General features: G+C 38.5%; 1 protein-coding gene and 1 long non-coding RNA gene across 8 annotated transcripts in view; one reads left to right on the forward strand and one right to left on the reverse strand.

Moving 5' to 3' along the window:
- Positions 1 to 26,752, forward strand: part of RORA (RAR related orphan receptor A) — a 519,796-nt gene that overhangs the window by 476,657 nt on the left and 16,387 nt on the right. For 4 of the 5 annotated variants that reach the window (XM_021407610.1, XM_021407611.1, XM_021407612.1 and 1 more), the window contains 4 exons: positions 12,725 to 12,810; positions 21,343 to 21,484; positions 22,830 to 23,225; positions 25,926 to 26,047. In XM_021407610.1, the coding sequence (XP_021263285.1) occupies positions 12,725 to 12,810; positions 21,343 to 21,484; positions 22,830 to 23,225; positions 25,926 to 26,047 (746 nt within the window). The remainder of the gene's footprint in view (positions 1 to 12,724; positions 12,811 to 21,342; positions 21,485 to 22,829; positions 23,226 to 25,925; positions 26,048 to 26,752) is intronic. The other variant, XM_021407614.1, reaches the window with a different exon arrangement.
- Positions 4,471 to 26,752, reverse strand: part of LOC110403872 — a 41,388-nt gene continuing 19,106 nt past the window's right edge. Inside the window, exons 4-8 of one of the 3 annotated variants that reach the window (XR_002441874.1) lie at positions 24,649 to 24,722; positions 15,844 to 15,910; positions 10,440 to 10,508; positions 9,061 to 9,279; positions 4,471 to 4,684 (exon numbers count right to left, since the gene is read on the reverse strand). This is a non-coding gene — a long non-coding RNA (uncharacterized LOC110403872). The remainder of the gene's footprint in view (positions 4,685 to 9,060; positions 9,280 to 10,439; positions 10,509 to 15,843; positions 15,911 to 24,648; positions 24,723 to 26,752) is intronic. The other 2 variants (XR_002441872.1, XR_002441873.1) reach the window with 2 other exon arrangements.

Genomic DNA, 26,752 nt, shown 5'->3' on the forward strand with positions numbered 1-26,752 from the left:
GGCATTTTTAAGACAGAGGGGAATTCTGCATTCAAGGCTGCAGCAATTTGTGCTACAAATTGGATTGTAATTGCCTGCTCCCCTGAGAGGTGCATGCAGTGTGCAGCATGCCCATTTACCCGCTGCACACGTGGCTGGTGACAGGGCTCCCAGCTGCCGTGCTGTCCCGCTTGGCAGGCAGCAGTGAGGGGAGGCAGGACTCGTGGGTCAGGGGGGAGGGCAGGGACATAGCCACCCTTCTCCTGTCATGTCCTGCGTGTCACCTGTGGAGCCGAAGGAGCAATGTGGGAATGAGAAGATGACCACTTTTTTTTTTTTCCCTAAACTTGGTTTTCCGTCTGACATCTGGAACAAGGGGGGTTACTTTGAATTTTAAAGGATTTTTGTGGAAAAAGAATTGATTGTGTAGTATTTAGAGAGGCTGCAGTTAAACCTTGTATTTGCCATATTTTCAAAGAGCTGTCTGGCAATGCAAAATGGTATTGTGCTTGTATGAATACAGAGTGAATTCTTAGCAGGTGCATTACTAGGTTGAGACGGGTGTTTGGTGTCTGAGCATTTCTGGTCTCTTACCTTGCTGACTGGCTGAAATTCTCCACTTGTCAGGCCTGCACAGCAGATGACATTGAAACCCCCAGTTCAGTGGGAACTTTTCGTACCCAGTAGTTGCTTGTTTTGTTTGTAGTCATTATTTTTAAGTTTGCTATCTAAGCATGTTAGGGTTTTATTGGTCTTATTCCTTCAGCAGCAACATCAGTTACTCCAGGCATTGTTTAAAGCTTATTTTTTTGCATTTCTTAGTGAGATTTGGCTTAAAGCAAAATCAGTAGAGGGAAAAGAATTAGTAAATCAAACCCTTCCTTTCCCTTTCGAACCTCTAATTTTTCCACCCTCAAGTAAGTACGTGAAAGGAGTTTAACAACTTTAAATTGGATTTTGGAATGTCAGATGACTCTAATAGCCTTTATACACAAATAACAACAGAAGAGCTGATTATTATTTCTGGGCTCTGCAATGCACTTATGTAATCATTAATCTTGGCACTTCTTTATCTCCAGCAGATTAGGAGGCCACTGTCATTTTGAAGACTGCCATTAAGTAGACTTCGTTAGTGTTTAAATATGTGAAGCTTAACTGTAAGCTTCCTTAATGTATACGATGGAGTTATCCTGTGCATAGAGCATTCTAGTAGAGCTGTTGTAGTAAGTTTAGTCACCTGTTTGCTGCCACAGAGTCTGAACTTACATGTTTTAATGTAAAACAGTAGTTACACAGCATCTGAGGACACTTTGAATGCTTTTTAAGTGTAAAGCATTAAAAACAGCAAACAAACTTGCTGTATCTTCCACCTTTCGGTTGGTTTTGTCACAGAGAAACAGGAAATTAAATGCTATGGTATGAATAAGCAAAAGAGGGTTTTAATGAAGGCCATAGCACCTAATCTAATTGTGGCAGTGGAAGATCTTACACTAGGCCTTTTCTTTCCACAAGCTTGTAATTTTCAAAAACATTTTTGTGGTCAAGTACTTTTTTTTTTCCTTCCATCATCCATGTCAGAAAATGAAGATGGTTTTCAAACACAGGATAGTATATGCAGACATGATAAGGAGATAAGAACTACAGAGCCAGAGCCAAGGCTGGGAAGATGCCATGAATGTACTTGGTAGGCAGACAGCGCTGTAATGCAAGGTTTGAAGAACATGCTGAAAACTAAACTTTCCCTAGCAGGAATGTTTTTGAGAGCGTTCAGTAGACTGGTTTTATTTTGCTGTAGGCTGCAGCCTATCAAATTTCCATCTCCTCCGATATGATCCTTCACGTTCTCCCTCCTGGTGTAGCTTATGGGAGCAGTTCATATCATTTCTTCCTGTGGCAGAGGACAGAAATGTGTGCCCTACGGCAAACAGGCAGGGTGGGCTGCCCTCCAGCAGCTCCCCCCAGTCCCTGGCAGCTGGGCAGTCCTGGCCCTGCTTCATGAAGATGAAGGACCGCCAAGAAACTTTCATGCAAGTCAATGAAGTACTGCTAAAAGTAGTTTCATTAATCTGAAGAGAACTTGCAGAGGAGCTGTGAAAAGGCAAGACTGCACATATACACTAAAAAAAAGAGTGATGAACAGCATCCATAGTTTTTAAAAGAAAGTGTTCCCATGTCAGCTAGGGCAACACAGAACAGACTTCAGAAGAGGTCCTTTCAGTGAGGTTTGAGGGATCCTGGTTTGGGCTTCAGTAGGTGAGCTTCTAGCAGCCAAGTACTGCAGAACTTCAGAGGAGTTGCAGAATAAATGCTCAGTATTGACTGCTATCTGAAACCAGACAGGAGGTGTTGGAGGGAGTTAAAAATGAGCACATGCAGCTAGAAGACTTTTTACTGTTCAGAGTTCTGAAGTTGGTTTTGGTTGTTATTGTTCATCTCTTAGATGAATCATCAGAAAATGAAAATTTAAAGTAGACATATAGAGCACACCTTTGTGAGAAACTAATGATTCCACTTGGCATACAGCATCAAAGGAAGCCTTTTTAATGACATCAAATTTGTGTATAGCCAGAAAGAAAACAGAAATTCTTAAAAATGCAAATGCAGTCTCTTCAGAATGATGGAGCTTTTCTAGTTCAGGTGAAATGTTTTTTCCTGCTACTTTTTCTTCTAGAAGTACAGTCAACTTTTGGGTGTTTTTTTTTTTCATCAAAGTACATCTCTTTTGCAAGGAAGTGGCTTCTTTACCAGCCACGTTTGTCTGGTTTTAACTTAATGATACAAAATGCTGTTTCTCAATACATACAGTGATACATCCTGCAATTTATGCAGAGGCCAAACCCTTAATAAAATTTTCTGCAGCCTGGCGAAATGGTAGGACAAATGTGAATCATGACAAAACTCTTTGTTTAAAGGAATACTTACCTTATTGGGAAGGGAATATCTTGCTGTATCTTCTAGATGCTTTCCATATTCCATTTTCCAAGCTGACTGTTGCTCTCTCTGGGTCAGTAACTATTAAACTGCAATATGGCTTGGTTGAATACTAAGTGTAACAGAAAGCTCATGCAGTGTGATGGAGAACAGGTGGAGATGATGCCAACCAGTGACAGCCTGCCTGGTACCTAGTAGCAGCATTCAGGAATTATCAATTGATCTGAGAGCTGTGTACATATGCGTAGAAAGAATGAAAATGCAACATGGCTTACAGTCAGATTCAGTCTCATTGACCTGATGTTCCTTTATCAGTTCAGGAGCCCATCATCTTGTTAATTGAAATTGTTAATAATTTTGACACTTTGTTGCAAGTGAAATGAAATGCCACCCCTCTCCTGCCCCCCTCCCCCCCCCCGCTCCTTTACAATTGTTCGAGAAAGCTAGTAAAAGATCTTCCCGTAGTAAATGTTAGTGCAATTTAGCTAGCAACTAATTAAATCTCATAATTTGTCAGGCAGCATCATTTTAATAGGGATTGGAATGATTGCATTCAAAGTATTGATAATTTCAGACTCTTTTGAAACCCAGGAAAAATAATCCAGGTAAAGGCTGTTGTGCTGGCACACGGCAGTGTTCAGCTGACGTGCTGAACTGTTGCTTAAAATTAGCAAGCAGCTGGTAATTTCTTATTTGTTTTTGCACAGCACAAAAAATATTAAGATGCTTCTATAGGTGATAATCCTGTAAAAAATACATATAGTGTGGACTGACATAAGCACTAGCTTGCTGCTTACTGAATAAACGCAGTAGCAAATCAGAACAGAAAAAGCAGCCAGTGCTGCCAGTTAGTCTGGTAATAGCTCATGCCTATGTTGCTGCTAAAATGTGTATTTTGTGTAATTTTATCAAGAGCAACCTTTTGTAGCTATTCAATTAAAACTGTAAGCTTTGATTTTAGACTTTTTTTTTTAAATTAAGAACATTCAGACAACTGTCAGTACTATTTGTGTAGTTTTGTGACAACTTTTACATAAGCAGTGCAAAACACTGCAGGTATTTGAAGAACAGTGTTTGGAGGGCTGCTGACTAGTTTCATGGCTCTTAAGACCAGGATGTAATACTTGGCAGTGCATACAAGTCACCTAAGATAGCTGTATAGAGATAGAGATAAAGAAAGATTATCCTGATTACGTAGATAGAGAAAATGAGACAAGTACTAGTGTCCCCATTCACACAGCAAATCAGCACTAGTGTGAAGATTATAATATCTATTTCTTGACATGCAGTCCAGGGCACAGAATAAAATATATTACATTTCTTTAAAGAGAATCACATGATTGCAGTGTCAGTGTGCTTTCTTCTGCTGTGAAAACCTGCTGTACTGCGTTGCTTTACTTAACAAGTATATTTAGCCTAGTCTTTAAATTAAATCATACTCCAAACCATCTTCACTGTAGCCGATACGTCTAGTGTTAATTTTCAGCCAAAGAAAAGGAGAATAAAATAGTTGTTTACTCATAAGCAACTGAGCCACCAGGAAAGTGAGAAGCCAAAATATTAAGGGAAATAATGGTGTTTTATTGAATGTGGAAATCATTTCTGACCATATTGAAATAATCAAACCAGTCTTAAAATGCTTTGGTTTTGAAATGCGTAGAACGTTGCACAGAAACACTTCTCCGTTCTTTCTCTGTTCTTGTTCTTTCCCATTAATTTTGGTTTCTAAGTCTTGTTACTTGTGTGGGGTCTAAAGAATGACTCTTCTCTTCCTCTGTAAAAGACACAATTTGTATTCAGAGTTGGTGCTTACGTTTTTCTTTGTTTTATCTTATCCTCAAAAGAGTTTATATCATTATTATATAATATGCTGCTGTGTTCAACGTCTGGCTGTATTTCAACCATCCGCAAGATTCTTGTGTAAGTTCATGAAAGTAGTAACAAAGATGAAGCTTTCAGAACCTCCTTGATTTCACAAACTAAGATTTTAGTTGTATGCCCTGTGAAGTAATGAGAGGCTTTCCAAAGAGCTAGTATTCTGTGTTCCTGGACAACAGAACATGTATAGATGGGGCAGTCCTGATTTTTTTAAGCCACCACGGGTCATTCACTGCTTTGCCATTGTATCCTGGTCTGTGGTATGGTTTCATAATGTGCCCATAGTCCCAAGCTAGAATTATCTCTACCTGTCATTTCTTCAACAAGGGAAATCAAATGATCTAGTTTTCAACAGCAAATCAGATTGCTGGTCTTTTTTTCATCAAAAACAGAGGGGAAAAAAAAAATAGATACTTCAGTTGCCTGATGATAGAAATGTTGAGATAACAAGTTGCATTTTGGGGTCAAAAAAGGATGACAGTGTTTCTGGATGGATAAAGTAAAGACAGTGGAGAGAGATAAGACTGTAATACAGTACAGAAGGAAAATAAAAATCATTTTACATTGCACACACAAAGGAGAGGGAGCAGACATCATCTCTCTGAGTTTCTCTAACAAGTTTTTAGCTTGTTTGTGTTTCTACATAATTGCAGAAGTCCTAAATTTTGTGTTGGGAACTTCCTTTTGTTTTAATTGTTCATTATAGAGGTTAAGAATATGTTGATGGTCTATTAATGTTTTTCTCAAGAGTTTTTCATTTTAATATAACATTAACGATGCACAGAGACCTCACCACAACAACTTCACAGAAATAGCTGTGCTTATTAGAGATTCCAAACTGTTTTCCATAAAGCCTCCTGTCATTATGTGTTCAAGTGTCTTTGTTGAAGCCCGTGCATAATGTAATAGCAAGCTTAGGTTCTTCCATTTAAAATGTTCAAGTAAAATTTCCAAGTTTAAAGTAGAACAATAAGCAACAGCGTAAATGCTCCTAGCATAAGAATACGAGCTCTTACAGCTCTGTTATCTTTGACATGTCCAGATCAGTAACAAAGGTTGAAAGAATTTAGATTTATTCCTAAAAGTTAGTCTTACAAGCCCCAAGGGGCTCACGTTGTTGTTCCATGCTATTTATCATGCATCTCATTTAATACTCTTTGAAGTGGAATGTTTTTAGCATTATGGAGTGCTGCACACTATCAATTGACCTACTAAGTAGCGATCCAGCTGTGTTCAGGCCCAAAGATCTAGCCTTGGCATTGCAGCATTTCTACCTTGTGTGTTTGAGGTGTTGCTCATACTTTACTTTTAATTAGTACTTTGGCCCTGTTCGTTTCTACTCCACCCATCACACCCACGGACTTCAAAGGATTCATACCAGCACAACCCCTCTATTTATTTCATTTTATTATTAGTGTGATTTCCTAAGGAAACAAGGCTTAGAGAGGTGGTTGTGTTTGTCTAGTTTTCTGCCCATCACCCTAGTCTTTCTCATTTCCAAAACAATTTTGAACTTCTGGTAAGCTGGAGAGCACTGGCAATCCCAAAGAGGTGCTCCTGCATGTTTTAAGACAATTGAAGAAAGATAGCCAGGTAATACTCCCCTGAGAGATGCTGTACAGCTGAGAAAGCCGCTGTGATTTTAACCTTCCTAGACTCTAGAAAATCCAACCATGAGACACAGATTGCTAGGGTAGCGGGCTTTTTAACTTCTTCACAGGAATGACTTGTTACTAGCTATACCACCGCAATATCCAGCAGGCCTGCTCATGGCCAGAATGCCATTACATGGAGGATTACACATGGAATAAACAGACTTTTCATGCAAGGAGCGGACAAAAGAAATAGAGCTTGTTTCCATCAGCTATTGATCAAAACAGTGTTCTAACAGTGCCTCAGACATCTACCAACCAGATGTCAGCCTTAGAAGTACACAGGCTTTAAATATTTTAATATATATGAGTGGACAGATGGTCACTTAGCATAACGTATTAATGGAATGGGCAGAGCTGTGCTGCCACTAGCTTTTAGTTTAGTGGAATTGCAGTGTTTGTAAGCTGCAGGTGTTCAGAGGCAAGTAATTTGCAGCCAGCTCAAATTACTTGGGGAACATGACAGAGCAAATTATTTAGGTAATGAAGCTGAAAATGCAGGAAGATTAGAATATTATATAGTAAAATCATTCCTTGTTAATTCAGTTTGTGATCAGATATTATGTTGCTTTAAATACCACATTACATGCAGTACCCTTGTTTGAGTCAATGAATATGTATGAATATGTCAGTGAATATGTATGCCTCCTAATTTAATCAATATACTTACAAACAGCACTAGCAATGTCGTCTGGCACAGACTGCATCTCTTTAGAAGCAAGTTAGCCCAATTTGTGTATGTATCATATTTTGTTCAAAGCCCTTCTGAATTGGCTGCAAAGTTCTACACGCCCTCTGAAGTGAGGGACGTGTAAGCCACGTTCAGGAAAGGCAGTTTAAATGTTTCTTGAAGCAAAAGAAGGGATAACTACTTAAGCAGTACTGCAAGACTCTGGAGATCCCTGCTTCTGTCCTGACTGCACACCACATCTAGCCTTGAGCAAAGTGTTCAGTTCAGCCAGCAGTTCCAGTCATGGTGCTTTCACCATCTGAGAAGGATGCTCAGTGCCCATACATGTAGCTTTTAAGAATTAAAGTCCAGTCTGACAGACTAACCAGTAAAAGTTTCAGTCCTTCTTAACTGAGCGATAAAAAATGGTATACACCTGGAATTTCTTGATATTCTGAATGGTGCCAGTGCCACAGAGGTGATTGGCCACATATGTACTGCAGAAGGGGAAAGGAGTACTGCCTACATGAATTTTCCTTCCAGAAAATGCTGTTTTTTATTCAGAAAACAGCAGAATTAGTAAGAGGCAGTAGGATGCACCTAACTTTCACCTTCTAAAAGTTAGGCTTGTAATTTAGTTATCAGTAGATTACTTATCTGGTGATTGAAGAGGAGGCATCTCCACTTAGGGGTTCATTTCGTTTCTCCTGTATGAGATGAATCATGCCCCTTCTCTTGCTTTCTCTGTCTTGCTTCCTCTCATTCTTTTTCTTTCTCCCTTCCTCATCACTCTAGCAGCAGCCAACACAATGACGTGAGCTAATTACCTGACCTTCAAGCAAGCTCAGGTCAGCTAGGTGAATCTCACCTGACATGAAAGAATGGGACCAATTTTTGCTTGCACTGAAGAGTCTTTCCCAGGAAATCAAACCTGAGGTTTCATACTTGTTCCAAAGTGGAAAATACAACATGATCTGTGTGAACTTACAGTTTTAAAATAACAGTGGGAAAACATGAGGAGGAATGGGGAAATATATATATATAAACTCCCAGACAAATATTTCACCAGAAACAAACATATCATTCGGACACCTTAATTAGGTGTCTGAAAAGTGTTTTCCTCAGAGTGGATTGATAATATGTTCTCCTGTGTTGAGGCTCAATGTGTTTCTACTTAAATGTCAGAACTGGGGAGAAAGATGCTCCTTGCTTTACCTGGCTGCACAGTGCCCTGTCCTGACTGGAGTCTGCCCAAGGAGTTAAAAAGGAAGAAACTTATGATGAACTTACGCAGAGTATTTCCTTACCAGTGCAGAATTAGTTTTCCTTCTATTGCTCAAACCAAAGAAGCAACAAAGCAGCATTTCATGATGTGGGAGTTAATAAAAGGGGAGAGGCTGTCCGGAGGGGTTGATTGGGGATAGACTGAAAAAGGCAGGCAAGCCCAGGGAAGGGAAAGAAGTGAAGCCTGGAGTAGGAAGGAGTAAGAGAAATTCTTCTGTTACAGACGTCAACAAAAGATGTTGTTTAGTTCTCTCTCTGGTTGTCTGGTAGGCATGGTCACTAGGAATTAGGTGGAGATAATCATGTAATTTAAGCATACCAGAGCTACTTAAGAAAATTGCCAGGTAAAGACACAATGGCTGAAGAAGAATGGTTCAGTGGACAAAACATTTTTTCCCTTCCAGTGCTTGGGCTCAAGTTACTGTTCTGTCTGATAATGAGCAAATCAGAGAGTCTGCACTCAGTTTTCCTGCTGTAAAATGCAGGCCACACAGTATCACAGCAGAAAGGGGATATATTTCTTGGAGACTGCTAGACACGTCCGTGATATTAAAATCATGTGCGCGGAGAGGTCTTAGTGGATGTCAGATTCCCTTTACTGTAAGACTAGCTTGCCTTGTGTTTGACATGAGTTCATAACAGTTACTACCTCTGATATTCTCCTACCTTTCGCCTTTATTGGCTACTTCTTTCCCTCAGAAGCTGTTTCTCTAGAAATTTGTACAGTGCTTGAGGTGGGTCTTTGTGCTCGAGTTTGTATTTGTTGCTTTTGGTGGTTTGTTTGGGCTTTTCTTCATATTCATTGCTGCCTTTGGCAGAGGACATCACTGGTAGTATTGTGAAGCACTGTTATTTCAAGGCGTGAAAGATTCTCAGGTCTTTAATCTAGGAATACAAACGACATCTGTCACCTGGGTATCTGTTGCGGTTTCTAAGCAACCACAAGAGTTTATTTTTTTCTGCATCTGATATTTAAGAACTAATTTGCTCATGTATGAACCAGAAACAGCCTGAGCACCACCTCTGGAGACAGAAATTGTAAACTATAATTTAGGCTAATTCTAGTCTAAAACATAAATTACAGTATTTTATACAGTCTTCGAAAATATACTGTATAAATATATGTAAGCACAGAACAGGTAGAATTAATTTGAACTCGGCAGGAAGCTCTAAGTAACTCAGGGAATGTGAGAAACCAAGTTGGAACATATTCTTGACATGTAAAAATATTTCCCACCTGCCTTGTTTGCATAAGAACAAGGTTTTAGCAAGTACATATTTGCATGTCAAAGTTAAAAGTGGGGAAAATATTTTCACCCTCATAAGAAAAATGCATAATCTTGGCACAGGCAATTTGCATTTAGTAAGTTTAAAGTATCTAAGTCCTTTCATGCTATATGGAAAGTGTATGAACTTGTGACAGAGATTCCATTTCAATGAGCTGATTTGCAAAGGCAGCCACGTAGAGCAGTAATTGATCTGATGTCTTTCCATGCATTAATTTGTAATACAATTGGTTGTGGCAGTCCCAAGTAATTTATGCTTCTGAGTTTCATCCCACTGTTCTGTATCTCAAAGTGAAACATTAAGTTGTAATTGTAAAAGCCGTGTGCTCTTGAAAGTAAGTACCTTGAAGGTATAGTAAACTCTAGGAAATTTGGAGTTCTAAAACGATTCTGGATTTCATGTTGCTGCTCATATGACCAGTGGTCAGCACGTACTGGCAGAGATGGAGACTGTGAATCTGCGTAGATTCTCTTCTAACAATAAAACACCCTGGCAAATGCATTTGGGACTAATTATTGCACCTTTTAGACTATTAGTAAACTAGCTTTAGGCCATGACTTTGAAGGCATGTTACATTCCTTCAGAAACACTCTGCAAACGTCCTGTTGCTTAAGAGACAGAGATTGCATAGACAGGCTTCATGGATGATTTAGCTAATATGCTGGAGATTGTAGATAAGCAAGATCCAATTATATCATACCTCTTCATAATAAAGCAGTAATTATGTATATAAAAGTGAAATGTGAAAAAAATATTACCGTGTAGCTGTTCAGATGAGCTTTATCACTACTACCCTGGTAATGGAGTTGGAGAAGGCCAGTGATTACCTGTAGCAGAGTAGAAAAACAATCATAGACTGAATAGGCATAACTGGGAGTCAACAGATCTATTCCAGAGTCTACCCATGGGATTTCTCTTCGAATTTGAACTTTACATTGCACAAATTTTGAACTCCTGTGAATTTCAGTCTGTTGTTCAATTTGGTAATGTGAAGTTAACAGTAAGTGTTAAGTGAGGGGAGAGGAGTAATGCTCCCCTTTCTGCTCAGAAGCTCTGTTTGTAAACATACGATGCTCTACTAATGATTAATGCATGGAACAAATTAATAAAATAACATACACTTTTTTTTCCTCTTTTATTATTTCACTTCCTGCTTCATGTTGTTTAGTGTGTTAGCTGAGAGAAAGGTGAAATCAAAACACTTTTTGGAGGACTGCAGGGCAGAAGTATTTGTTTATTTAAGTATCCTAAACAGACCTTTTAATTTCACCTTTTGTTGCTGCAAGGAAGGTGTGGGATTAAATGTCAAGAATGCAAAAATCCTTATGATGGAAGCAGATGCAAGTGGGGTGGGATCCTGTACTAGAAAAATATTTTGAAAGCTGCTGATACGAAAATACCAGGCAACACTGTAGTCCCTTAGCTGTTGGGTACTGCTTTCCTCAGCAGAGCATTTCAGCTGCTACTAGGTTCCTAGGAACAAATGGGTTTCTTCAGGAACTACTTAGGCGATCTGTTCACTGCATTTGATACAGTCTGGAGAATATTCTGAAGTAGTGTTTTAGCACAGTCAGTGCTGTGCAGTCTACTGGTGTTGAGTTTTGGCCTGATCCAGAGCTATGGTGTTGTGCTGCAATGAAGTGAAGCACAGAGCAGTATTAGGAGGTTATTCTTGTTATAATAAGATGATTCTCGTTAATAATAAGCAGTTGGTTAGGGATTTAATGGCACGTAAAATACAGTGTTTCAAAGAGTGGACATGACTTTTTGAATGCCTTGCTGAGAGTACAGCAAGGTTAAGCTAATGCATTATCTTAGATGTGATTTTATGTGTTGTCACAGTCTGGATAACCATAAACTGAATGAAATAAAGGCTCTCTGAGGCAATCAAGCATCTTGAGAATGGATTTCAGTTCCTCACAAGAGATTAACTGCACTTCTGATGTTTAATAAATCACACAGTGAGAGATACAGCTAGAGTTGTATTTGTGTTCCTTTTCAGTGTAATCTGGTTCGGGAAAATTAATGTAGCCCGACCCAACACAATTGCAAGACAGAAAGTGCATTCCTGGGATTCTGTTATCTACATGGAACGTACGCTCTGTGTGTTTGTGTGAGCACATGCAAGCATAGGTAAAATGTTGACTATTGGCCTTTGATATTATAAACAAATGCCTCGGCGTGGTGCTATGTAAAAGACACTTGGCTTTCAAAATGACTGCAGCTATATGCTCAAAAAGCAGCTGAAGAGGTATTCCTGAGGAGTTGTGATTTAGACATACATGCAAAGAGTTTTGTCTCTCAGTAAATCGAATTACATATGCTATATTACATAGCATATAACATATGCTACTTATATATATGAAGTCTAATAAAAAAATCAGAGCTTTTCTATCATGTCTTTCTATGGCGTTTTCATGACTAAGTCATCTCATTTTTCTTCTCTCTGTTGAATAGAATACTGCTGTGTTTTCCTCCCTCATTTACTCTGTGGGAGCTAATATGCAAACATGTACTGATTATTCAGTTTAGCTATGTGAATTTTGGATTTCTTATGTAAAATACAGTTACTACTTAGCATGTTATGTCTCTTTTGTGTTGGCTAGTCAGGTGAGCTGGATGGCACGATCAAGACTTCTCTGGTAAAGATGCTGCATTCATTTTCAGGCAGGGCAAACTTGAAAGTTACCTGCTACAACCAGAGTAAGCCTGGAAGAAACCATTCCAGTGTCTTCCTAGCTCTTTGGCCAAAATGTGAGCTCTCCTACTCTTTTTGGCTTTGAAATGCTGATTCCAGCCTTCTTGTGGGTTCTTAAACACCTTCTCAAATGACCCATTTTAATAACCCAAAAGCTATTATATAATGAGCAGCCATAATTTAGTCCAAAGCTCTAGGGGACCCTCGGAGTTCAGCAATGAATAGTTAATGCAGTATAATGTTTAGCAGGTTATTAGTTTTCACTGCACAAATGCTGATCAGGGAATGCTTTTATAAGGTGTTTAAAAGAAAATGTAATTAACTGGTTGTGTGCTTCTGTTGCAGCTCAAATTGAAATTATTCCATGCAAGATCTGTGGAGACAAATCATCAGGAATCCATTATGGTGTCATTACATGTGAAGGCTGCAAGGTAAGAGTCTAAAAAATTAAGTTTTGAAACAGTGTTTGGCCTTTGAATAGTGATTATTTTCCTTCCTTTTTTAAAGAGCAACTATTATGTGGAAGTTGAATCAGTTGATTTCATTTCAAAGAATATGAAATCAATTGGTGAGTTCTGAAGTACTGTTTTCATTCGGATTTCTAAGAGGCATTTTTGTGGCACACGCCTTCTCCCCCAGAGCCTTCAGGACAGGCTTAAAACATCATGCAGTTGTGCTGCACGTGCTCTAAACTGTCTCTCTATGAAGAAGCAGAAGAGGTATAAAAAGATGAACCAGTTCTAGCGTATCTCAAATAATCTGTTCTGCAGATGCATTTGAGAGGGATTTGTGGCTTTCTTGATTCTCCCTCTCCATTTTTTGCTTTGTAAATTGCTAAGTATTTGTGTTGAAATAGCTATGGTGAGAGCTCTCTGACTTCTCGGTTTTCTTCTGCAGCCTGCTACAGTTACAAATCTATTCTGTATGGAAGATGCTGTTGCACAAAGACCTCTTGCTACTGGTGTTAAACATGTATATTCAAGTCTTTCTGTGAGCTGTGACTGTTGCTTGAAATGTAGCTCATTGTTGTGTTACAGTTTAAGATTTGATTTTTTTTTCTGGATTTATACCTTTAGAAGCTGTAGTGAACAAGGATTACATTAGAAACCTGTATGTTTTGTTTAGTATGTCCATCACAACCAATGACGACATCAGACAATGCTCGCATTAGTCCCGAGTACTGGGAAGCCAATCATTCCTTTTTGTTACTAGTGCAGAATTACATTACTAGCTAGGGAATGACAGTTTGTACAGCTGTGCTGTAGCTTGCTGCTTTCTTTATGCAAGTATGCGTACTAGTCCCATGCTGATAGGTTTTCTACTTATAATCTACATTTCAGGTGTAAGAAATTTTATTTATGGTAGGTTTTAATGTGCTCTCCTGACATGCTTATTATTACCTTTAATCTTCAAAGAAGTTATTCCTTGCATTCACACTACAACAATTCCTTTTTGTTTTTTGATTTTTCATGGAAGATTTTTATGTTTTCATTCTGACATTCTCTCAGTCTCGTGGAAGTATTGGTAAAAAGGAAGAAAACCTCCCAAGACTGTTAAAATGATCCAGGACTTCACATCATGCCCTTTCTGATAGCCGTTGCTATGGAAAAATGCAGGAAATCCACTAAAAATACATTTGATAATAAAGTTTTTTGTAGTTAGCTCAACATCATTTATCACGTCAGCTTTGCCAAGTGGCAGACATTTACAGGGGCAGTTCAGCTGTATGAATGGAAGACCATGAAGTTATATTCAGTGTTCAGGACCCCTTAATCCTTAAATGGTCTGGACCATTATACCTGAAAGACTGCCTGATGAGCATCACTGTCAACAGACTGAGGTTAGTATAATGCTAACACTTGTCTGTGCAGAAAACAGGGCTTTCTCAACATGGCTTGTTGCAGAACAGGAACAGTCTGCCGAAGGGAAAGAAAGTTGCCAACTGTATTATCTTTTGCTTCATCTTAATACATGTCTTTGACACTGCCTTCTCTTAAGCCCTGTATGTGAGAAAAGCCCCCAACAAAAGCAGCAGGATGACTACATACGGCAGCAGCAGCACGTACCATATTCACAGTCACATTAGTTAGCATGTAGATGGTAAGAGCTTAGCACTGCAGCTTAGAGAGAAATATCCACTGAGAATTTCTCCATCAGAATGACTGTGACTTCCCAGGCATAATGCAAACATGAATTATTAGGAGAAAAGTCCTTTCTGTACCTCCCAACAGCCAGAACAAGAGATGCGAGCCTGGTAGTGAGAAGTGCTTGTGGAATTCTGTACATATTAGAACAAACAGTTTTCCTTCAAACACCATATAAATTGAGCTCTCTGGACATCTGAGCAGCCCTCGGTGTGCTTTTGACTCCAGAATGATCAGCTGGTGGGAAAGGGCAGAAGAGAGGACAAGCAAGCAAGTCTGCTCAGCACACTGAAACCTATTTGAACCTTGAAAGAGGCATATGCATGAATAAACAAGACAGAATGAAGTTAGGCATTTTCTCCTTCTCTTGCAGTAGCAGAATAGCCATACAATTTCAAGCAGCATTTTAAAGCCAACGGATAGCAACTTAGTTATTTCCCTTCTAGAAGGCAAATAAATCTGATGCTCTATTCTTTACTGCCTGGGTGATCTCCAAGTAGTGAAAGATAAGGGCGCGCTATTGGGACAAGTCACAGGAAGAGTTTAAATGATAGTGGTCACAAAGCATTTAAAATACCCTACTGTAGCAGATGGATTTTGTTTGTGCTAAGCACTTCCACAGTAATGTCAACAAAGTCTCACCCAACAGAACTATTTTGGCTGGTGAAAAAGTTGGCATAACTTGGCTTCTGCCAAACGAGCCAGGTGTTTATTGGTCTATTGGTTTTCGTTTTGTTTTTGTTGTTGGTTTTTTGTGGGTTTTTTTTTCCCCTGAAGTGCATTTCCCAGGTTTTCTGTGGTGATGATCTCTGCAGGTTTGAGCACGCTTACAATTGCTCTTCATGTTATGTTAAACCTTCTTTCATAAAAACTACTTTGTTATGAAGAGCTAGTTCCCAGCCCTACACTGATTCCTGGAGCCAATGTCTTCCCCAGCAGACAGACCCAGAGAAGTCAGTGAGGTTCCGCACAGATGTACAAACTCATCTGTGTGCATCAGATTGCAGGAACAGGGCCTTAATCATCACAAGGGAACAGCTGTGCTGCTGCCTTCTCAAGCCAGCCCTGTCAGGGATGACCTACAGCCAGCAACAGCAGCAGCAAGGTGGGATTTTTTCAGCTCCCTTACTGTTTTTCATTCCACTTCAGTGTGAATGAATGTTAATGTTAGTTAATAGCAATGTTAAATTAAATACCACTGTTTAAATACTAGTAACTATCAGCAACATGATTTATTTAAAATATTTAAAATATAAAGTTATAATTTATTTAAAATAGAAAGTAAAGCTTTAGCTGCAAAGATCTACTTTGCAAACATACCTGTATCAGGTATGGAATCACAGAAAAGCTCTGGTCAAATTGATTTTTGCTGATCCTATTTATGGTCCTGCAACAACCACAGAATCATAGAATTATAGTAACAACATTTCAGCCCTTCCATTTCATATAACAGAAAGTTTTCTGACCAGTTTTTCTTGCTATATTTCATTCCATATACTAGAGTTGAAGACTTTTAATGAAGTCAATTAGTATTTCCTGAGAAGTTTTAATTTCCTACCTTGCTATGAGATTACTGGCTATTTTTATGATGTTGTTGGCTGTGGTTTCACAAACATCACTGAGTACTCCTAACCCATCGACCTATTTATCTGATTTGAATCTGCATTAAAAATAATAACACCCCCGCCCCTAACCGAAAAATGAAGTTTGCAGCCAAGCTCTGTTTTATACTTGAGCTAGGAGGGCTCCTGTGGAGGGCTTATTATAAATAAAGAAAATTTTGGAAGACTTTTTCTATCTGACCATTGCTGATATCCAATATATGACACGATGGATATGGAAGAGAACCGGAGTCATTTAAGACCTAACTTAGAAGCACAGATGAAGAATGCCTCACGGTTGCATAACTCAGAAAAAAAAGTTTATTCTCGTATTTAATATTGAAAATAGTAGTACTGTAGTAGCACTACTGAAAAGACTAGTGTCTGTATGGAACACTTGTTCAGCTGTTAGTTGTAGGAACTCATTAAAAACTTTTTGCTCTGTGTTAGGAACTATGGTGAGAGAGGAGACTGGTTTTTCTACGACCATACTCATTTATCACACCTAAAGGTTCTGTCCGGTGTTTTCTGCTTCATATTGGCCTGTTGACCTGCTATCAGATTAATTGATTTATTTTTTTAAGTTCTGACCTCTGGCCATTTACTGTGCTAAGTCCCTTCCTTCTGCTCCCTTGCCCCCTGGGTATGAGCAGTAGATACTGTTTGACATGTTATGAAGAATTAGACAGAACTGAAACAGTTGTACAGATTAGCAAATGCATTTTTCTTTAAAATTAGTTAGATTTTTTTAAGAGAGACATCAACACTGTCTTTGGCACTACAAGGAGAAATTGATGTCAGAAAACACTTGAATGTTTCAAAAAGGGCAGAGCAAAGCATTTACTTTGAAACAATTTTTTTGTCAGTGAACTATGTCTTGAAAGTTGCAGATGCAGTTTACTTGCTTTTTCAGTCAAGGGTGATAGTTCATGCTCAAATGACCCTCAAATGTATTAGTATGACACCTCTCTTTATTTAAACGCCTGCAGTTGATCTCAAAACCATCCATGCAGGGCGCTGCTGAGCATTTCTCTTATTTTCAAAGATTTATAACTCCTAGCTTCTGTCTCCTGCGTTTTTTAGACATCAAGTGGTGGTGTTCATTGCAAATACAAGGATCATCCCTATTTGTTACTTCAGAAAACAATACTTGGTATCATTTCCCATCTTGCATTTCTTTTTTCCATTTAGACATCCACTTTGTGTAGTAGTTGATTTTTCCATTACCGTACTGAACGTAGAGTGTCACAGTGGTGCTGTAAACAGGTACCTCTAATTCATGCTGTTGAAATTTTTCAATTTTTTGCCTAACCAATTTCAAGTGAAATGTCTCAGAAAATTCATCAGCTGTGTTACAGAAAGGTCTCATAAGCTTTTTATAACCTGATCAACAAAATCTCTTTCCTGTATTTATTATGTAGGTAAAATTGAATGTTTTTCTGTTTTCAGTGGCACTATAACTTTGTTATCAAATACTTTATTATCAGTTCATTTTAAATTATTTTCACAGTATTCTTTTCCCTCTGTAACTAAAAGCATGTTCGTTGTCATTAAAGGGTTAAAACCTACTCAGAATATTTACATTTCTTACATTTGAAAGAACATTTTTCTGATGCTTCTTTGAAGAAAATTGGATGTAGTTTGCTATAGAAAAAAGTAAAAGAATGAACCCTCCCAACTAATTGTTAATTGCTCAGAATATTGCAAAACTTAATGATACGTGGAAGACTTTAAGTATTAGCCATAAATCATGGGATTATGAATAAGTCTTTTTTGTCACAGGCTTGCTTACAGTCATTCCAAAACGTCTGCCATTAGGATGCAGCAAGGCAGCTGTCAGCTGTTTTCTTGTAATTAAACAGCCAATGAGCAGCTAATTAAGACATATGTGTATACAGAAGTGGAAGTGGGTATTTTAATGAACTGTAGGAATCAATTCATTAAATGAAAATTTGTCAAAAGACCAAACATGAGATCAGCATTTCAACCCGTGCCGCACTGGAGAGGGAGTCTGTGTGGTGAGATTTGTGACATCAGAGAATCACAACAGGATTTTTCCCCTTGGAAGCAGGAAGCTTAGACACAGACGTCTGTAGTACAGAGCCATCCAACAGTAAAGCTTCTGGAACTATTAATAGACTGTGAAAACTAGCTATTTACATTTCAAAGTTCTTTTTTAACAAGTTGTTATTCAAACTGACTTGCAGATGAAAAGTTCTTGTGCCCTTTTTTTCCAAACTTGATTTTTTGGCAGCATATGAAAAACCATATATTGTTTTGTATATAAATAGGAGTCTGAAATGCAGAGATGGCTTGTAATCTGCTCTTCACTTCTTCTGGCACTGTGTTAATAGAGCTACATAAAAAGGGAGATGGGCAAAGCTCAATGATGCCTCATCAAAATCAGCTGCCTCTTTATCCTGACATCAGAAGGCGGCAGGGCTCCACACACTCACAAACACTCTGATACCAGAGACCTTGGCTCAGCTCATGCCACCCGTCAGAGAGCAGTGTAACACGGTGACATCTTTTAGTGCAGCAACAGTTTTGTTGGTTTGTTTGATTGAGAGGGGTCCGATCTGCCTGAGGCCCATTATGCAATCGGATGAATGTCAAATGATGGTTGTTATGAACATGCATGCAATTAAGAGTACGTGGCTTGGGCTGGTTTGCATAATGATGGAATGTATACACGTGTACCACACATGCATACACCTCCTCCTTCCTGAAGGAAAAATTATAGCTAGTTCTGTGCCTCTGGCAAAGGGGAAAAAATAGCACAACACAGTACAGTGTCTCTCCTTCTCCTAATAGAAGAAAAAAAAACAACTAGTAGGGAAACTGTATTTACTTACTGAAGTCACCTGTAAGGAGGGGCTTCCCCACATACCTTCAGAATTATATGACACACCAAGGACCACCAAAAGGTTGGAAAAATCACAGGTAAATGTCAACAACATAGAAAATTATTTGTGATTAAAAGCCTTCATTTGAATGAAGTTAACCTTATTGTTAACACCACCCCAATTCTCACAATATTTCTGAGCTCTAGAAGAGTTCAGATTCACTTCTAAGATTTGAGGCAAGCTTTTTCTGCTTTAGCTGCTACTGATGTTTTCAACATGCCCATGTAATATTGCATGGTTTGTTTTTAAAAGCATTTTACTCCATCTCTGATTTGTAAAGTGCAAGAGCTTTTAAAGGCCCAACTTTCAGGCAGTTCTGCTCTATTGAAAACTAGGCTTCAGGCTGTAACTTAGCTGATATATTGTACACTAAAATGTATTGAGCGGCTATGTCCCTGGGGAAAACCTGGAAGAAGCAAAAAGCTCAGTATTTTCTCCATTATAATACTAAAAATAATCCTCAGTTTGACAGGAATATTCTTAATAGAGAGAAATAGGCCTAATTGGCAATACAGACACAGTACAGGTCCCAGTTAAAAGAAAATGGAGAGATTGTTGAGGTTGTTGGGCCAGTTTCAGTTTAGATATTGATAAAGCTGACTTACAGGATCTCACTGGTGGCAGACAATGTAATACAGTCATTCATCAATGAGCACGTCATTCAGGGCAACTGATGAAGTGTTGAGAGAACTGAATATCTTAAGGGACTGATAATGCAGAGATGCAGAACCTTGATCAGTAAATCATCGCTCGTGTTGATCCCTAATCCTGTTTTCCCAGTGAATCGCATTGTCTTTGCATGCACTGGAGTGACAGGCTCTACTAAGGATGCAAACAGAACTGGAAATTAAGCTGTCTACTTATCTAAGACTTGGTTCCTCCAGAGGGATCAGTCATGATGTTGTAATGATACCTAGAAATTTCCTTGGTATTTTAGGGGGTTTTTTTAAGGTGAAATGCATTCAATCAGAGCTCAGTATGTGCAGTGCTTTCAGTCTCAGTGACTTACCACCTCACTCTTGACAAACATTAGTTGAAGATCAGCCAGATAGAAACCAAGACCAGAATAAATGGTCAGTTTCCTCATTTTTTATATACTTCACCTTTCACCATTAAAGCTTAACTGATGAAGATTTTTACCCTCCTCGAAGTATGGAGCATATGGATTTATCTCAGCATTTTGTCATTCTCCTGTCTGCAGGAAATTTGCTAGGTAGTCTCTTACTTGTCATGCAGAAGTCCCTCTTGTTTATTTCACCAAGTCTCTGGACAGAGTGTGCGTGTGCTGAGGGACTCCAGAATGCAGTCTTTGAATAAACAGAAGACTGGTAAAAGTCCAACTTTAATTAAAGGGTGCCCAGCCTTTCTGAGGAGGTATTTTCTTTGCAGCAGTGTTAATTAATCCATTATGTGGCAACATAAAACTAAAATACTGTGCTCATGCTCTCAAATGCCTCTTTAGAATGACTACATCTTCTCAGAATCCTTATGAAGTAGGTATTACACACACCAGCTTATGTTTGGGCAGTCCATGGCAAAAAGATGAAATGAACTTCAAAACAAGCAGCTGGCACAGTGATTAATAACGTGCACATTCTGGTGGAGAGAACTAAGTTGTATCTACTGCTTAGCCTTCCAGAGTTAATTTTCATTGAGGAAAGGTTTGCCCATTCTAGTTGACTCAGAAAAAGGAAAACAAATACATAAAATTTGTTTCAGCTTCCCCCTCTATCCTCTTAGAAGTCTAAACCCTGCTGCACTGAGTTGAATGAAAACTCAGCTGTCAGCATCAAACTATGTTAAAAAAAAAAAACCTTAAAAAAAATTATTCTTTATATAGGGAACTGTTCAGTATCATGCTGTGTATTTTTAAACACATTCATACATGGGAGAGGCTGAACATCCGAGCCTGCTACTGTCATTTTCAAGAGCAGAAAAGGGAATCAAGTTGAACTAACTAGCTGTTGAATCCTCCCTAGTTAGGACATCCATGCTGACCAAGAAATGATAAGGAGAACTAGGTTTATGATTATCTCATTTGGAAATAATCGTGTACCATACATCACATGGAATCTATAAAAATCAGTGAAGAAATGTGCAATTCCTTTATGTGCCATAACACCATTTTATTGATTGTTTCCTACTGTTTACTGGTTTTTGTTTGTTTCCAGGGGAAAAAAAACCTCTTAACTTCCTTTAGTGACTATAGTGCACTTGAACTTCATTTTCAGTTAGGTATGCTACTTCTCAGCGTTTTTATTCGCTCCATTAGTTAACAGCTTCTTGACTTGTATTTTGCAATGCAATCACAGGGCTTTTTCAGAAGGAGTCAGCAAAGCAATGCTACGTACTCCTGTCCTCGTCAGAAGAACTGTTTGATTGACCGAACCAGTAGAAACCGCTGCCAGCACTGTCGATTACAGAAATGCCTTGCTGTGGGGATGTCTCGAGATGGTAAGCTCTGCTAAACCCCAGTTTAACTGCAAAAAGTAAAATAATACTGAGTGTACTGTATGTTTACCTGAAATAACGAAGGGTGTAAAAGTTTTACTGTGCATCAAGCTGATAGTTGAGATCAGAGTGGTTTTTATGTTGAATATTTAGGCAAATATATACAAATTGGGGATGTATGAAGTTCCTTGTTGTTCGGTTGTTTTTTCTACTCCCCTGTTGTAGTTCACAGCTAAGAGCTTTGCCTTTGGAAGATGCAGTTTCTATTCTAATGTTAATACTTCCTCTCTGTGTTCAGTCCAATTCATGACATCCTGTAGTTCCAAGTAACGTATTGATACAGATCAGAACTGTTTTGCAGTATACATAGAAGTTAAATGTGTATGTAAAATGAATAAGGGAAAAAATACAAAGAGAAAATAAGTGCAGTGTTTTTTCAAGCCCATGTTGTGGGTTTTTTTTTTTTCAGTCATTGATTTCTGAAGAAAGTATGTTCCAGTGCATTAATATTAAGCTCAGAATTACGCCTAGTGTAATGACAAACCTATCAGTAAAATGGAAGCTTACATAACTCTTGTTAGAACTGGATTTGCAGCTGATAATTGCACACCTCCTCCAAAGATGTAGTGAAGTTGCCATCACTTACCCAATTTGAAGGTTTAATGCAAGTGTTCTCACCTGTATTTGACAGCAGTGTTGCATGTTGTATGCATACATGTGCATTACATGTGTGTAGGCACATGAGGCCCAAGTAAGGAGATACTTTTCAGATTATATTTACTTCGTTGTCTTATTTTTTTATTGGGCTTGAAACTAAAAACCTGAAATGGTACTGACTAGTACTAGTAATGACTAGTTCCTCAGGTATGTTTGCTTCTCTGTAGAAGCGTACAAGGTGGTAGCCATCTTCTTAAACTATGAGGCTTTTACAGCTGACACTGGTCCCAGAAGTCATGTAACATATTCTTAGGAACTCTTACGAATTGTGAATATGCAGCTGGTAGGAACTGAACAGTTCATCTCTCTGCTTTCCCAGGTGGGATTTGAATGCTCAAGAAATGCACAGTCAACTACAGTGGATATATAAGAAAATCTTTTAGTAGGCTAATGAATTAAGCTAAAACAGTAACTTCGAATGGTCATTTTCAGTAGCATGCTAAAATAGTGTTTTAAAGAGTACATAATGCTGCTATGTTACCTGTAATTGACAGGAATGATTCTCAGGTCTACCAGTTTTTGCTGATTTATGTTTTATACTGTGCCCTTCAGCTCGGTATTTAAAGACCGAAAACAAATAAAATGCACTACCGTATTTATAGAAATGAAATGTTTTGTTTTTGTATTTCAGCTGTAAAGTTTGGTCGAATGTCAAAAAAGCAGAGGGACAGCCTGTATGCAGAGGTGCAGAAACATCGAATGCAGCAGCAGCAGCGAGATCATCAGCAGCAGCCAGGAGAGGCAGAACCACTAACACCAACGTACAATATCACCACCAATGGGTTAACAGAGCTACATGATGACCTCAGTAATTACATTGATGGGCATACCCCTGAAGGTAGCAAAGCAGACTCTGCAGTTAGCAGCTTCTACTTAGACATACAACCTTCTCCAGATCAGTCGGGTCTTGATATTAATGGAATCAAACCAGAACCAATATGTGACTACACACCAGCATCGGGCTTCTTCCCTTATTGTTCTTTTACAAATGGGGAGACCTCTCCAACTGTGTCCATGGCAGAATTAGGTAATGAGAGAGAAAAACTTCCATTGTAATTGTCTTGATAGTACCCATTGGATTAAAATGACAAATTTAGCCAGGTGATAGCGAGAATGTTGCTTCAGGACAGCTGTGAGCATGTATAGGCATTCTTCTGTTAAGTGCACAATACCCTAATTAATTGTGGTACATGGTTGAACACATTACAGAAGTGGACTAAAAGTGACATAAGCTTGTTGTTGATCAGATCTAGTAGTGTTGCTTTTGTTTTCAATTCATGTAATAGAATGTTCTGAATACCTATTAACAATATAATTTGTAGTGCTGAGGAAATACAGTATCTCTTTATTTGAAGATTTATTTTTTTGAACATTTAATCTTTTTTATTAGCTCAGTTCTCTATTTCCTAACAAAAAGTCATGTGGACCATTTTTTTTCTGCTCTTTACCTGTACCTGGGAAATGTGGAACCAAAACACCAGTCTAATTTGAGGGCAGTTCACCTTTCCAGTGGCTGAAGAGAATCTGGCCCCAAATACCTGAGAAAAATTTTCTATGTAGCATGTTTTGACAGTTTCCCTAAGATCCGTATAATGACCACATTAATTAGCACATTTTTCTTTAAACCCTTCCCTCAGTGATTACAGGAAGGCTGAATTCCATTACTATGACTTGTTAGCATCCGGGACTTAAGATAGAGAGCACTGTGTCAAGTGGTCATAAGCAAACTGAAATAGGACATTAGAGAAATGGCTTTAAGATTCTAGTATTTATATAAGCAATCAGGAGTTTAAAACATCTATTTTTTTTTTGTTTAAATGACATTTTTGCTACTTATTCCATTATGAAAACAACCTAAAAATTGAAAAAATTGTCTACTCTGAGATAATTTTGTCTCTTTTGTTTTTAGTTTTAATTAGAGAAAAGTATTTGATGAGAAATTCTGCTTGTTTTAGTTTATGGTCTTTTGAGAAATTTTGCAGAGAGGAAGGGACAAGATTTTTCATGTCCTTATGTTGCAGAATGCAGTTCTCTGCACCATTATATGTTGTGACAGCCAAAATATTGCATCTTGCTTGAGTTCAAATACCTTCAGTAACTGATAAACAAAAATCAGAAAGAAAAAATTAGGATAAAAGTTATCTTAACAACTTTGTCTCAGTGAAGTGGTTGTTAATGTTTTCATGGGAATTATTAAAAGATGAACATTAAACCTACAGAAGAAAAGAAAGGGCTCTTCTTTCTTAGGCCAGGTATTCAGTTTGGAGCACTAGCATAAGATAAGTTTGTCATATTCCTTACCCTTATTTACACAGTGCTTGCATTTAAACCCTATGGAACGTGACTTGGGTGCCCAGCATTGACATTGCCAAACAACCTCTGAAGAATGTTTGTCTTCTAGATTGAGGTTTCAATTTAGGAAGGTGGGGCTGTTCAATGAAAGTACTTACGTGTGTGCTTAAGTACAGTCCAGAACTGAGGCTGAGGTTTGTGAATAACATGGTAATATTTCACTTTCTGTATCCTGCAAGGGCACAGGAATAATGCTGTCAGATGCTGACAGTGAGAATAAATGTTTTAAGAACACAAATATTTCACTGAAATACACCAAAGCTATACACCCATGTTCATGATCACCATTCTTACTCAGTTTCCACAAGTTGTGGGACACCACACCCGCTAGATCAGGGTGCTCAAAGCTCCATCCAGCCTGGCCTTCAGCACTTCTAGGGATGGGGCATCCACAATTTCTTCCCAATATCTAATCTAAACCTACCCTCTTTTAGTTTAAAGCCATTACCATTTATCCTGTCACCACACTACCTGATAGAGTCCTTTATGTACCCGTACCCCCACATCCTTCTCTGCAGAGCTGCTCTCGATCCACTCATTTCCCAGTCTGAATGTTTTGGGATTGCCCCCACCCAGATGCAGGATCGTGCACTTGTGGCTTTAAGGTTTCCCTTTTGGTGGTGGTCTAATCTGCTGAACAACCAACTGCAGAACGGTGTGAGACAAGCCTACTTGTCGTGTGCTAAAATATGAGACAAGACACATATAAAGAGTCAGGGTAGAAAAGTGGAAGACTTCTAAGACTGAATACTATTTCATAGCATAATTCTTAGCCCAGGTTTCAAAGCTGACTTTATTTTACTAAAACCAGCAAGACCATTTACTGAATTGACAGTAGTTTGAATGATCCCAGATTTCACTGAGTTTTGCCTTTATTTCTCACGCTTTTTGATCTTGCAAACTTTCTTTGGCACCAACTGCCATGTAGGAAGTAAGTTTGTCCAAAATACAGTATTCTTTATTCAAAAATAAATTCAAATTCACCTAGGTATCTTACAAAGTAGTGAAAGGATTCTGCTTTGTGTTACAGTATTAAAATCTCAGAGCTACATTGTGTGTGTGTGTGTGTGTGTGTGTGTGTGAGGCATGTGTGTGTGTACAGAGTGCCCTCTAATGGCTGCACTGGGCCCCTGAGGAGCTAGGCAAGGTATGTTAAGGTCCAGAATTGTGCTTTGTTTACTGCAGTCTGTTAGCAGTTTGCATTGATTTATTTTTAAGAAAAAAGAAATCCAGGGAGATATTAAATTAAAGCATTTCTTCTAACAGCTAAGCCTTCCTGCATCTCCCAATTGTAACTGGAATATGTTCGTTTTCTCGTGTCTGAAGGTATAGCTTTGCATTTTTAATGTGTGTAACTTTCTGGTCTTTCTTTTAGAACATCTTGCACAGAATATTTCCAAGTCTCACATGGAAACTTGCCAGTACTTGAGAGAGGAGCTACAGCAGATAACATGGCAGACTTTTCTGCAGGAAGAAATTGAGAACTATCAGAACAAGGTATAAAAGCATGCCAAATTGTGGCATGCTTTTTTAAAGCATGGTATTTCCATAACACACTGCAAAATTCACTTTTTCACTGCTTTCTGTTCACTGTCAGGAATGTACATTTATGTGTGTTTTCAAAACTAAAATGAAGCAAAAAAAATCTGCTAGAACGAAGATGAGCAAGATGGTTGCCATGTGGTTTGTGATTTTGCATTTATGATTTTAATTGTAAATACAGGGAAATGTAAAGCTCTGGAAATATATTTGCCTGTTATTGATGAAGTGGGATAAGAAACTATAGAGAATTTTTTTCACTCCAACATGGCATGTTACATACTGTTGTTACATTGTAATCTCCCTAATCATTCCCACACAACCCCCCCAACAACAACAACAACAACAACAAAAAAGAAGAGTTCAAAGCACCAGGTTATAACTGTTGGGTCCTTTACAGCTGACCTGTGAAATACTGATCAATACCAGGACGTGCATCAGTCTTACTCCGTTTCCATTCCTATCTGGTAATTGAAAACCTGAATAGGAGCCAGTCAAAAAGCCATTGGCTTGTTTGACGCTTTATAATTTTGCATGGTGTATTTTGTTTTGAGATTATCAACACAGAACTGGGATTTCCTGCCTTTGGTGCCTGGTTGTATCCCCGATTCATTCTACAGTTGTCACAGTGTTTCAGTTTCACCTGTAGAATAGCAGCAGAGT

This window comes from Numida meleagris, chromosome 9, assembly GCF_002078875.1.
Source record: "Numida meleagris isolate 19003 breed g44 Domestic line chromosome 9, NumMel1.0, whole genome shotgun sequence".
Taxonomy (NCBI): domain Eukaryota; kingdom Metazoa; phylum Chordata; class Aves; order Galliformes; family Numididae; genus Numida; species Numida meleagris.